The following is a 13,516-nucleotide window of genomic DNA, read 5'->3' as shown; positions in this document are numbered from 1 at the left end:
GTCATGTGCATTGTCAAACGTGGGGCCCATTATTAGAAGCTATTCTCCATACTCAGGATACTAACACATTCCCACCTGCAAAACATCCTTTGTGGTGGGCGGGAGGGGCATGGGGGTAATCTAAATTGAATTTATTAATAGATGCTTAATTCTAGAGACCAGAGCTCTGATTGCTGGGGCTTGATGAAAGTAAAAAGAAAGCATAGGGACACAATTAAAAACATGACTTTTTTTAATCATTCATGAAATTCTATGAATTCATTACTCATCCTTGAGAAATGGGTAAAATTGAAAACCATCAAAATAATTTGACTTCTTAAAAATTGGATTGTATGAGTGGAAGGTGTTTATGAGAAGTTGATGGCTCTGGATCTTGTCATCCAAGAGGACAGCACTGAATAGTTAATATGTTCCTTGAGGGAATCAGATGCTGACGTCTTTCTGATACCCGATCACTGCGTGATTGCTGATCTTTCACCGGCATCAGAGTATAAGTTAGCTTTCCTTTGCACCACGTCCAGCAAGTTATTGGGCACTGGCTATATACATATATATTTTTTCTAACTGTAGCCAGAGGGAAGAGGGGCGAGCATGGGCTGTCATTAAGCGGTATTCAACACTATGTAAAACATTTTTTGAAGGTAGAAATAGAGCCCTCAGTCTGCCCACAATCTTTTTTATTTGACATTTGTCAGCTCAGCAAGAGCTCTGGAAGATAGTTCTAGACAAAGGGAGATGGAGGAAGAGGAGGACGGCGGGGGAGGTGAATAAAAAAGTGGAAACTAACCCAAGTCCCCAGCACCCACCCAGCACAAAAACATGTGCGCTTTTGCAGAGGACCTGCAGCCAGAGGCGGGGTAGTGGAGTTTAGCATACAGAGGTTGTAAGCCCCATGGTCGCATCCTTGACCAAAGGAAGGGCCTGTGCTGCGTAAGCATTCTTGGATGCGCAAAACGGTGGGCAGGGTTCTACACTTGTACCATTGATGTGAGTTCCTTACTACATGTAAGTATTTGTTCCTTTCACAAGGGAGGGGTTGGGTTTCTTTTTTTTTTTTAAGACTTTATTTATTCATAAGAGACACAGAGAAAAAGGCAGAGACATAGGCAGAGGGAGAAGCAGGCTCCACGCAGGGAGCCCGATGTGGGCCTGGATCCCGGGACTCGAGGATCACGGCCCGGGCCGAAGGCAGCACTAAACCGCTGAGCCACCCAGGCGTCCTAGGGGTTGGGTTTCCTACACCGTGCATCTGAGCACCCACTAATGCTCTGCAAACTCAGCCTCAAGCTCTCGCTCCTGAGCGCACCAGGGAGCTTGGTGGGCTCCGCTTTCAGCTCATTATCGCAAAGACCGGAAGCAAGCAGCCCCCACGTTAATCGCTTCGTCCGACTCACGGGGTTCGCGGACTCTGGGTGCGAACGGACCCCCACCCGGAGTCCCACCTATTAGTTGTCCACCGGCCGGAAGGGAAGAGTCGTGCTCGGAGCCCACACGGCGAGCGGCACTACCGTCGCTTGGCTGCCGGGGGCCCCGCGCCTTGTCCAGCCCTACCTCTCAGTCCCTCGCCCTGGAGGAGCTCGGGGCGACAGCCCTGCACCGACCTGCGTCCCGCGAGGCCGAGCGCTGAGCCATTTTCCCCGGCGTCTCCCAGGGCCCGGGGGCGTGGTGGGAAGTTCCGTTCTCCCGCTTCCCCGCCCGCGCCCGCGCCCGCGGCGGGCTCGCACCACGCCCCAAAGCCCCTTCCCCCGGCGGCGCCCCGCGGGAATCTGGAGCCGCCCGCTGAGCGGCCAGTTAGGACACCCGGCCCGCGCGCGCCCCCTGCCGGCAGCGCCCTGCAGCCGCCGCCCCGCCCCGCCACGCCCACACCGTGGCCACGCCCCGGCCGCGTGCTCGCCCGCCAAGCCCCGCCCACCGCACGCCGCGCTGTTGGAGGGTCTCTGGCATCTAAGCCGGAGCGTGCGGACGTTGAAAGTGAGGCAGACGCCCCGTAAGCCGGTCGCCGCGCGGAAAGAGGCCGGGACTCGTCGGTCGCCGCGGGCTTGTGGAGGCCCACGGCGGCGTCGACAGCGCTCTGGACATGGAGCCTCCGCCCGCGAGCAGCCAAGACGACGCCGCTTACCGCGGCCCAGGCGTCGAGGAGCTCCGAGGAGAACGGCCTGGTGAGTGCCCCCGAACCGGGACGTCGGTTTGGCGAAGTCTAGGAGACGTCCTTTCCTTGCGGGTGGCCAGGGGGCGTGACGCCGCAGCTGCGCGGCCGAAGTCGCGGCTCTCGGGTCGCCGTCGTCGGAGGCACCCTGGGCTCCAGTGCCCAGATCCCTCTCAATCTCTCTTTTTTTTTTCCAGATACGAAGCCTGTGGTGATCTCAGTAACCACAGGAGACGTCGAGAAGGATCTCGAGTCCGAGCCTGAGCTGGGGGCAGAGGCAGCCGCAGAAGAAAGCCACGGTGGCGCGGGAGCTCCCGGCCCCGTGGACGACGAAAACCAGAGGGGGGGCGGCGGCGACGGCGGCGGCGACGAGGAGGAGGAGGAGGAGCCCCCGCAGCAGCAGGACGAGGCCTCCGCAGCCGCCGAGGGGCCGCAGCCCCAGGACCCGCAGCAGCGCCTCCTCCGCGGCTTGTTCACCCGGTTGGAGCTGAAGGAGCTGGAGAGCGTTTTCCAACGCGCTCAATACCCTGACGTGTTCGCGCGGTGAGCCGCTCGCTCCGCAGGCGCCCCGCTCTCTAGGACGCTCGGCTCGGCCGGCCGGGGCGCTGCTGGCTCTCTCCCAGGTCTCCCTTCCCTCCAGAGCCAGAGCTACCTAGGGGGCTCGGACTGCGTCCAGGGGGGGGCGATGCCTAGTGGGCAGCAAGGGAAATCTTTTCATGCAGTATAGAAATGAGTCGTCAGGAAACTCGGGCCACGCCCCTGTTTTTGTAAATAATATTCTGTTGGAGCAGATTGCGACCAGGATTAGGAGTGACAGCAGGTTAAGAGGCACGGTTGTGTGAGTGCAGGGGGTGGATCTTGCCTTTATTTAAAATTTTGATAACTTGGTCGTCCTGGAATTTATTGTGCATTAGTCTTTTAAATACATTGTAATTTTTAATTTTGAGTTCTGAGTTTTTCAAGGTACCCTTAAATTTTGCACACAAAGAAAAATTGTCCCTAAAGCAAGCCCGGACTTGGGTGTTTCAGAAACGTGTGCTGGGGAATGGTGGAAAATATGAATTTAAAAACAAGCACAAAATGTACATTGTATATCTCATTTCATCCACAACTTCAGATACTAAATATTTGCAATTTTCTTCCCTCAGAAAGGATCTTACAATATGCGTGGATGTGTCAGAGACCAGTAAACCTGAAAAAAGCAATTTGCCTGGGGAGCAATCGTAAAACCTGCTTCACGTCTGATGCTTCTGTTCTACACATTCCCAACTTGTTTTGGTTGTCTTTTCCATGTTTGGAAAATAAGTTTTGAAGTTTAGGGCTTTGGTGAGTGGAAAATGGGATAAGTAAACCCTACTTTATGGAAATTGCCCATTACCAGGATTTTGATTTCTTGAAGGAAAACGATAAAAGAGAACCTGCTTCTCCTATTTCCTGTGCAAAATTAAATACAAATAAAGTTTTACTCTTTATGACATATTTAAGGAGTATTTCTGTGTGGAGTCATGTTGGGGCTGGGTCAAATCTGGGAAGTATGCACGTTAGGGAAGACCTAGGTTATGAGAGGATTTGAGAGGGCTCAAGCAGGGGGCGGGGCAGAGGGAGAGGGAAATGGAGAAGCAGACTCCCCACTGAATTCAGAGCCTGATATGGGGCTTGGCCCCAGGATGCTGAGATCATGACAAGAGCTGAAGTCAGATGCTTAACCGACTGAGCCAACCAGGCACCCCTGTATTGTTACTTTAAATATTTAAAACTAGACACAAGTTCTTAGCTAAATACACAAAATAGTAGATTTATAAATATTCAGGCCTTGGGGTAAGGGAATTACTCATAGAGAACATACTATATGAATAATATCTGTTTAGTTACACTGAGACTGATGCAGGGAGATAGCTTTTATTTCTTATTTTTTTTAAGACTTTATTTGGGAGAGCATCTGAGGGGGGAAAAGGACAGAGGGAGAGAGAGAGAATCATAAGCAGACTCCCTGTTCAGAGCCCAAAACAGGGCTCCATCTCACAACCCTGAGATCATGACCTGACTGGAAACCAAGAGTCAACTAAGCATCAGACTCTTTTTTTTTTAATTTTAATTATTTGAGAGGGGGAGAGGGGATTAAAGGGAACATGAGCACGGGGAGGAGGAGCCTGAGGATTGGATATCCCAGGCCCCTGGGATCATGTCCTGAGCTGAAGGCAGACATTAAACCCACTGAGCCACCCAGGGGCTCCATAGGGAGATAGCTTTTTTTTTTAGTTTAATTTAATTTAATTAATTTATTATTTTTTAAATTTTATTTATTCATGAGAGACACACAGAGAGGCAGAGACACAGGCAGAGGGATAAGCAGGCTCCATTCAGGGAGCCTGACGTGGGACTGGATACCAGGTCTCCAGAATCAGGCGGTGGGCTGAAGGTGGCGTTAAACCGCTGAGCCACTCAGGCTTCCCCTTAAAATGTTTTACTAATAAAAAATAGCTTCTCCTGATGGAGTTTGATATCTCAATGGTATAAAGAGCCATATGTTGTGGGGTGTTTTTTCTTTTTTTAAAAGGAATTTATTTATTAGAGCATGTGCATGCTTGCATGAGGGGGTGAGGGCAGAGGGAGAAGCAGGCTCCCTGCTCAGGAATGTGGGGATCCATCTCAGGACCTGAGCTGAAGGCAGATGCTTAACTGACTGAGCCACCCAGGTGCCCCTGTGGAGTTTTTTGTTTGTTTGTTTATCTTTTCAGTAATTTCTACACCCAATGTAGGGCTCTAACTCATGATCCCCGACCCCGAAGAAGTCGAGTTACATGCTCTTCTGACTGAGCCAGGCAGGCACCCCAGGGTTTTTTTATTATGAAATTAATTGCTTAATATACTAAACCAGTCTCTTTTTTCCCCCTCTGATTGAAGGGTTGGTTTAAGAATAGGAGGGTCAAGGGATCCCTGGGTGGCGCAGCGGTTTGGCACCTGCCTTTGACCCAGGGCGCGATCCTGAGGACCCGGGATCGAATCCCACGTAGGGCTCCCGGTGTATGGAGCCTGCTTCTTCCTCTGCCTGTGTCTCTGCCTCTCTCTCTCTCTCTCTCTCTCTCTCTCTCTATCATAAATAAATAAATAATTAATTTAAAAAAAAAGAAAGAATAGGAGGGTCAAGTGGAGGAGATGTCAGAGGGTATTAGTATATACAAATATAGCCCCCATCACCCTGGGCCACCTTGTGAGCATAATCTTGGATGGACTCTATAATGCCATCCTTGTTCTGGAGCCCAGTTGGAAATGGGTTTTTCTGGAGCCACTGTCACCTGGGCAGCCTACGCTGTCTGTTCTTCTGCCCTGGCTTCCCTTTGGCCTGGCCTCATTTGGCCTGGAATGGGTCCTCAGCAGCAGGAGCCATTTGGTAGTCCCTCTTTACTACGGTATGGTCTCCACGACAGTTTTTCCGAAGAATTTTTCTGCCAGATTCCATTTGTACATAGCACAGCATCAAGAGCACTTCAAATGCCTGTTAAATGAGTGAATAAATGAACAAAGTCAGTCCCCTGTTGGTTTTTTAAAAAGATTTATTTATTTGAGAGAGAGAGAGAGAGAGAGCGAGCGCAATCTGGAGGGGGAGAAGGAAAGGGAGAGAGAGAATCCCAGGCAGGCTCCACACTGGGCATAGAGCCCAGCACAGGGCTTGATCTCATGATCCTGAGATCATGAACTGAGCCAAAACCAAGATTAGACGCTTAACCAACAGAGCCACCCAGGCCCCCCTGTTTTTGAGTAGGGCACATTTTTGTATGTTTTCAGTAAAGAGGTAGATTCTCAGAATATTTGTTTCTGTGCCTCAAATGGGTTTAATAGCATATGGATGGGAATTTCTTTTTTCTTTTTTAAAAATTTTATTTATTTGAGAGAGAGAGAAAGCATGGGGGGAGGCAAAGCATGTGGGGCTCCATCCCAGGACCTTGGGATCATGACCTGAGCTGAAGGCAGATGCTTAACTGATTGAGCCACCCAGGCACCCCTTGATGGGAATTTCTAAGGGTATACCATTCAGACAGAATGGCAAAGAAGCTTCCTTTTTTTAAAGATTTTATTTTTATTTGTTCATGAGAGACACAAAGAGGCAGAGACACACGTAGAGGGAGAAGCAGGCTCTATGCAGGAGCCCAATGTGGGACTCGATCCCAGAACTCTGGGATCACATCCTGAACCGAAGGCAGACGTCCAACTGCTGAGCCACCCAGGTGTCCCTCGATTACTAGTTAATCTAGTTTTAATTTTTCTAGGCTTTATTCCATGCAAATTTGTGCAGCTTTTCAACATTAGATCGAAGTCTTAACTATTAGGGGAAAAAATCGGACCTGTCATCAACTGTATTGGCACACTGTACAAGAACAAAGTCCAGGGCAGCCCCGGTGGCCCAGCGGTTTAAGCGCTGCCTTGGGCCCGGGGTGCGATCCTGGAGTCCTGGGATCGAGTCCCACGTCAGGCTCCCTGCATTGAGCCTGCTTCTCCCTCTGCCTGTGTCTCTGCCTCTCTCTCTCTGTGTGTGACTATCATAAAAAAAAAAAAGAACAAAATCCACTTTGCGCATTGGTCCTCAAAATAGTACTGAAACATTAGGTACTGTGTGCTAATTACAGAATCAAACTGATCCATTTGACTGAAAGTTTCTTCAGTGAAACTTCCAATCAACATTCTTAAAATAAAAGTCAAATTTTGCGTTCCAACCACTTGATTTCAAACCAAATAGATTTTATGTTTGGAAACAATGGGATGGGACGCCTGGATGGCTCAGCGGTTGAGCGTCTGCCTTCGGCTCAGGTCCTGATCCCGGGGTCCAGGATCGAGTTCCGCATTGGGCTCCTCATGGGGAGTCTGCTTCTCCCTCTGCCTGTCTCTGCCTCTTTCTCTATGTCTCTCATGAATAAATAAATAAAATCTTAAAAAAGCAAAAGAAACAATGGCATGCCTGAGTGGCTCAGTGGTTGACCATTTGCCTTGGGCTCCGGGTGTGATACTGGGGTCCTGGGCTCAAGTCCTGCATCCGGCTCCCCAGAGGGAGCCTGCTTCTCCCTCTGCTTATGTCTCTGCATCTTTCTATGTGTCTCTCATGAATAGATAAAATATTAAAAAATAGAAACACTAAAAATGTGTTTCATTTACAAATACAGAAGGAACAAAAACATCACTGCATCAATCCAGAAAGAATCAAAAAAATTTTGTGAGGACAAGAATACAAAAAAATTTAGTCAATTTTTCTGTTTTCTCAGCTGCTTAAATCTCAGTATTTGCAAATATAGCTAAAAGATCCCAACTCCTCAAAACCTGTATTTTTAGTCATTTCCCATTGACCAGTTTGGAATTTTATGTCTTATGGATAGTATTTTGTTTCATTGAGTATGTCTGAGTAACCTGAACAGTTCACATTCTGCAAAGTTTCACTTGATGCTATGAAATCATGGTTAAATGAACACCAGGAAGAAAAAGAGTTAAAGTCAGATCACTATCATAATGCATCACAAAATCAAAAAACTTTAAGTCACAAGATGGCAAAGACAGACTCCATTTTCATCCAAAATTTATGGCATATTAGGAACGAAAATGATTGGAGGTAGCTGCTAAAATAAAAGGTGAATCATCTGAGCTGACTTATTAAATCCTGTAACTACAACCTTTAATTTCCTTGTTAACAAACTTAGTGATAAAAATTCTTTTATACGCTGAGTGAAGTAAGTCAGTCGGAGAAGGACAAACATTATATGTTCTCATTCATTTGGGGAATATAAATAATAGTGAAAGGGAATATAAGGGAAGGGAGAAGAAATGTGTGGGAAATATCAGAAAGGGAGACAGAACGTAAAGACTCCTAACTCTGGGAAACGAACTAGGGGTGGTGGAAGGGGAGGAGGGCGGGGGGTGGGAGTGAATGGGTGACGGGCACTGGGGGTTATTCTGTATGTTAGTAAATTGAACACCAATAAAAAATAAATTAAAAAAAATTCTTTTATACAGGGCAGCCCGGGTAGCTCAAGGGTTTCGCGCCTCCTTCAGCCCAGGGTGTGATCCTGGAGACCTGGGATCCAGTCCCACATCGGGCTTCCTGCATGGAGCCTGCTTCTCCCTCTGCCTGTGTCTCTGCCTCTCTCTCTATGTCTATCATGAATAAATAAATAAAATCTTTTAAAAATTCTTTTATACAACTACTTAGCAAGTTACTAAAGGCATGGTACTCATGAGAAGCTAATCTCATTTAATGGGAACACACACAATGGCATGGTTTTTGGAATAGTTTTGCCACTATACCCTAATGTAAATTTATGGGTCTTCCTTGCTAATCAACAGGCTTATTTTTGTCACTGTCTCCCCAAAGAACCCATGTCAATATAAAAGGACGCCAAACTCCCTTGACCTTAAAAGAAAATTAAGCCCGGGGTCCACTCTCCCTTCCCCCTTCCGGGTATAAGATTAGTATAAACCCACAAGGTTAACAGCATATTGCTTCATTGTGGGGAGGGGGTGGAGTTGGGAGGCAAGACACCATGGTGAGGAATAAAATCAATGAAAGGAAGTAGAGGTACAGGAAGCAATAATGTTAAAATAGTAATACATAAAATGGATAACTGCAATCATTTTTTTAAAAGATTTTTTTGAAAGATTTTATTTAGGGCAGCCCGGGTGGCTCAGCGGTTTAGCACCACCTTCAACACAGGGCCTGATCCTGGAGACTCGTGGATCGAGTCCCACGTCGGGCTCCTTGTGTGGAGCCTGCTTCTCCCTCTGCCTGTCTCTCTTTCTCTCTCTCTCTCTACTCTGTGTCTCTCAATAATAAAAATAAATAAAATCTTTTAAAAAAACATTAAAAAATAAGATTTTATTTATTTATTCATGAGAGACACACACAGAGAGAGACAGAGGGAGAAGCAGGCTCTATGCAGGGAGCCCAATGTGGGACTCGACCCTGGGACCCCAGGATCACACCCTGAGCCCAAGGCAGACGCTCAATCGCTGAGCCACCCAGGTGTCCCTGCAATCATTTTCTTGAGAGGACTTGACTTGTGGAAGATAAACTTCTATTGCTGTTGCAAAAAAACATCTGTATGAAGTAGAAACTGGTTTCAGTAATAGTAGTAGAGAATATGTGCTAGAAAGTAGAGGTAATAACTGGATGTAAAATCCTGGCTGCAATTTAAGAGAACAGTCCTAGGTGATTAGGCTGAAGCCAACACCTAATGAGGACGAAAGCCTTGTCTGTGGGGAATTTTGGATGCTACCTGGAGAAATATTACACTGTGGGTAAACCAAAGTGACTTGTTTTCACAAGTGTTGTAAAGTTTCATATAGTGAAAGGTTTTTTCTACATGCACTTCAATTTCACAGCAAGAGTGGCATAGGATACCTAAACACAGAAGAGAGCAACTCCTTGACTTTTGAATCATGCATACAATTCAAAATGATTACACTATCATTACATCTAGGGCTTTCTGCAGCTACAAGGTGGTGGTCATGGAGAGCATGGCCCCTGATACTAACATCTAATAAGCAGCCACCCCCTCCTTCTATGTGTGTTCTCTTTTTTGCATTTTTTCTTCATTTTTATTAATCAACTCTGCTATTGTTGCTGCTTCTTAGCAAAACTGGCAAAAACAAAATTGTAATCATTGAACATAGTGCTCTGGCAATCAAGACATTTAAAGCCTTCAATCTTCTGAGGTGAAGAAAGCACTGTGAGACATTTAGAACTCTGATTTACAAACTGGTTGGTCACAAATTTTCCTAGCTTGAAGACTTCCACAACTTTCCTGATCAGATCATCATAGGAGGTCTGACTTAAGTTTGTTTCAAAGCTAACATAAGAAAATTCTGGTTCTAGATTGATGTGAAGAGTCCAATAAGTTCCATCCAATTTCATTCCATTCAATAAATACCCACAAGGATTGAACAATGTGGCGTCAATGACAGAACCTGGTATCACGTCACGAATTCCACTCCCATGAGTGACATCCTTTGCAGTGACATCATCTTTCATGTAGAACTGGTCCATAAAAGCTCACTCACCAGAATTTCCAGGGTTTGATCTGGCTGACTGATTACCCAAGTCTCTGGGAAATCCAAGGTGTACAAGTACCAACATACGTCCCATACAATATGTTGCTTCATTTGGGAAAATTGCATTAAGAAATTCTATTTCTTGGGACACCTGGGTGGCTCAGTGGTTGAGTGTCTGCCTTTGGTTCAGGTTGTGATCCCGGGGGTCCTGGGATCGAGTCTTGCCTCAGGCTTCCGGAGGGAGCCTGCTTCTCCCTCTGCCTATGTCTCTGCCTCTCTCTCATAAGTAAATAAATAAAATTTTTTTTTTAAAAAAGGACAGAAATATTTTATTTTCCAGGGTTTTTTTTTAAAGATTTATTTTTGAGAGAGAGATTGGGTAGGGGCAGAAGAAAAGGGAGAGAGATCAGCAGATTCTGTGCTGAGTGCGGAGCCTGACGTGGGGCTCGTTCCCACGACCCTGAATCACGACCTGAGCTGAAATCAAGAGTCAGAGCTTAACCAACTGAGTCACCCAGGTGCCCCCATTTGCCAGAGTTCTGATTGTGGGGTGCTGTGCTTTTCACTGGGCATGCTCTGAGCACCCGGAGGCATGTACTGACCTACCATGCAGTCATTTGGTGCTGATATGACACCTCTAGGAAATGTTGGAATCCTGGAAGTGAAATAATGGAGTAAAAAGGGGATTCCTGGGTGGCTCAGTGGTTTGGTGCCTGCCTTCGGCCCAGGGCGTGATCCTGGGGTCCCGGGATCGAGTCCTGCATTGGGCTCTCTGCATGGGGCCTGCTTCTCCCTCTGCCTGTGTCTCTGCCTTTCTCTGCGTGTCTCATGAATAAATAAATAAAATCTTTAAAAACAAAACAAAACAAAAATACCCCTCATCCTAGGAATGCTGCGTGCCATTACTTTTATTTGAGAATTCATTTAAGACTTTCCTAACATTCCCTCCTCCCATTAAGCCAAAGCAGTAAAGTGTTCCAGTGAGAGCCAGTCCTTGCCTCAGCCAGATCATCTTTCTTAGCAAGCATATTCTCATTTTCCTTTGTGGAACTCTCACACGAGATTTCTTTTTTTTTTTTAAGACTTTATTTATTTATTCATGAGAGACAGAGAGAGGGAGAGGCAGAGACACAGGCAGAGGGAGAAGCAGGCTCTCTGTGGGGATCCCAATCAGGAACTCCATCCCAAGACCCCAGAATCACGCCCTGAGCCGAAGGCAGACGCTCAACCACTGTGCACCCAGGCGTCCCTCACGAAATTTCTCAATTTGGCAAGAGAGACAAATGTTCATGTTCATGCAGTGAAAGGCTGGCATCCACAGAGAACCAGTCCCAATTGTGTCATGTGGCTCTTCCAAGCCAAGCACCTTTCTCTTCTGTATCCATTTTAAGGGACAAAATCTCAGTATCATCTGCACTGGAAGGGGCTTTCAGGGTCATCCAGTCCACTTCCTTCATTTTACAGATTTGGGATGTAGGCCCAGAGCGGGGGAGTGGCCAGCCCAAGAAGCCATGCAGAGTTCATCCTGGAGATCAGGCTCTCGACGGCCACGTGCTCCCCTAAGATGGGGACCATCCAGCTCTACACAGCACACATTGGCTCAGGTTCAGTACCTAAGCGCCTACTACCTCCATCCTGCCTACAACTCTGCTCTTCAAAGGGCCGAAGACTCAAAGCTCCCACCAAAGCCTCATCACTGAGTCATTTTACCTCTCAGGAAAAGTAATCAACCTCCCCTGCAGGCATTCAGTCTCCTGGTGTTGACAATTTCATCGCCTTGAGAAAGCGATGCAGTTTGTACCCTTTTCACAAAAGGCTGGAGTGTGCTTCCATTACAACCGCCCTTATTTCCCCCAATTTCCTTTCAAAGCCAAGTTTACCAACCCGTGACACAACCCATGAGCAAAAGCCAGCTTTGCATGTGTATTGAATGAACTTTTTTAGGAAAGCAGGCTAATAGTTTGAAAACTGTCATTAAGAAATTAATTTTCAGGGATCCCTGGGTGGCGCAGCGGTTTGGTGGCTGCCTTTGGCCCAGGGCGGGATCCTGGAGACCCGGGATCGAATCCCACATCGGGCTCCCAGTGCATGGAGCCTGCTTCTCCCTCTGCCTGTGTCTCTGCCTCTCTCTCTCTCTCTCTCTCTCTCTGTGTGACTATCATAAATAAATAAAAATTTAAAAAAAAGAAATTAATTTTCACTTTGAAATTGATCCTTTATGGTTTGTTTTCATCAATGTGACACTTGCTCCTTTTCAGATATCATCATGCAGCTATGGGGAAGGGACCCTGGGTGCAGTGGTATAAATATACTTTTTGAATGCAATGAGCTGTACTCCACCTCCATCCCTGCCACACATACACAAAGGGTAGGTCTTAAGGGGAACGTTTGAATTCCCAACATTTACATGCCAGTATTTTAGACTCTAGAAATACATAAAGGGCTTCTACACACACTCTTGCTTTTAAAATCAAGGGAAACAGAAGATTGATAGTGGTGGCATTCAGGCATAGGTACATAATTGTTATGCCTAGACTCTTCTTTTCTTTTCTTTCTTTTTTAAAGATTGTATTTATTTATTCGTGAAAGACACAGAGAGGCAGAGTCATAGGCAGATAGAGAAGCAGGCTCCATGCAGGGAGCCCGATGTGGGACTCGATCCCGGGACTCCAGGATCACACCCTGGGCCGAAGGCAGGGGCTCAACTGCTGAACCACCCAGGCGTCCCTTCTTTTCTTTTCTTTTCTTTTTTTTTTAAGTAGGCTCCATACTCAATATGGGGCTTTAACTCATGACCTTGAAATCAAGATGCTTAGACCCAGGGGCACCTGGGTGGTTCAGTGGATTAGATGTTTGCCTTTGGCCCAGGTCATGATCCAGGGGTCCTGGGATCGAGCCCCACACAGGGCTCCCTGCTCAGCAGGGAGTCTGCTTCTCCCTCTCCCTCTGTGTGCTCACTTGCTTTCTCGCTCACTTTCTTTCAAATAAATAAATAAATCTTACAAAAAAGGATGCCTAGACCCATCCTAAGCACAGCACCCAGACAAAATTAGAGCCGCTATGTGAATTGCAGATTTGAAGCACAACATTCTCTTATTCCAGGCCCAAGGATCTTGGTTTAGGGGGGAAAAGATGGAGGCAAGGAAGAGTCTCTGTCCACTTCTCACTGGAACAAGGAAGGCAAAAGATGAAACAAAGGTTTTTTTTAAAAAGATTTATTTATTCATGAGAGACACAGAGAGAAAGAAGCAGAGACATAGGCAGAGGGAGAAGCAGGCCTCCCGCAGGGAGCCCTATCAGGGACTCAATCCTGGATCCTGGATCACTCAAGGCAGACAC

The 13,516-nt window shown here is 46.9% G+C and overlaps 1 protein-coding gene and 1 pseudogene across 1 annotated transcript; one reads left to right on the top strand and one right to left on the bottom strand.

Moving 5' to 3' along the window:
• Positions 1-1,921: 1,921 nt before the first annotated feature.
• LOC102154334 (rhox homeobox family member 1) lies at positions 1,922-3,625 on the top strand. Its single transcript, XM_038586598.1, has 3 exons — positions 1,922-2,159; positions 2,344-2,689; positions 3,295-3,625. The coding sequence occupies exons 1-3, from the start codon at positions 2,078-2,080 to the stop codon at positions 3,371-3,373; spliced, it is 507 nt and encodes a 168-aa protein (XP_038442526.1). The 5' UTR covers positions 1,922-2,077; the 3' UTR covers positions 3,374-3,625.
• A 6,106-nt stretch (positions 3,626-9,731) lies between these two features.
• On the bottom strand, positions 9,732-11,634 carry LOC100688062 (annotated as a pseudogene).
• Between the last annotated feature and the right edge of the window lie 1,882 nt (positions 11,635-13,516).

Source organism: Canis lupus, chromosome X (assembly GCF_011100685.1).
Source record: "Canis lupus familiaris isolate Mischka breed German Shepherd chromosome X, alternate assembly UU_Cfam_GSD_1.0, whole genome shotgun sequence".
In the NCBI taxonomy this organism is placed as follows: Eukaryota; Metazoa; Chordata; class Mammalia; order Carnivora; family Canidae; genus Canis; species Canis lupus.
The sequence above is the reverse complement of the archived record's forward strand: the minus strand, read 5'-3'. Positions and strand labels throughout refer to the sequence as shown.

Coding starts and splice junctions, on each gene's coding strand:
- LOC102154334 (XM_038586598.1), top strand. CDS start 2,078: ATGGAGCCTCCGCCCGCGAGCAGCCAAGACGACGCCGCTTACCGCGGC. Junction 2,160..2,343: donor GCTCCGAGGAGAACGGCCTG/GTGAGTGCCCCC, acceptor TTTTTTTTCCAG/ATACGAAGCCTGTGGTGATC. Junction 2,690..3,294: donor TACCCTGACGTGTTCGCGCG/GTGAGCCGCTCG, acceptor TTCTTCCCTCAG/AAAGGATCTTACAATATGCG.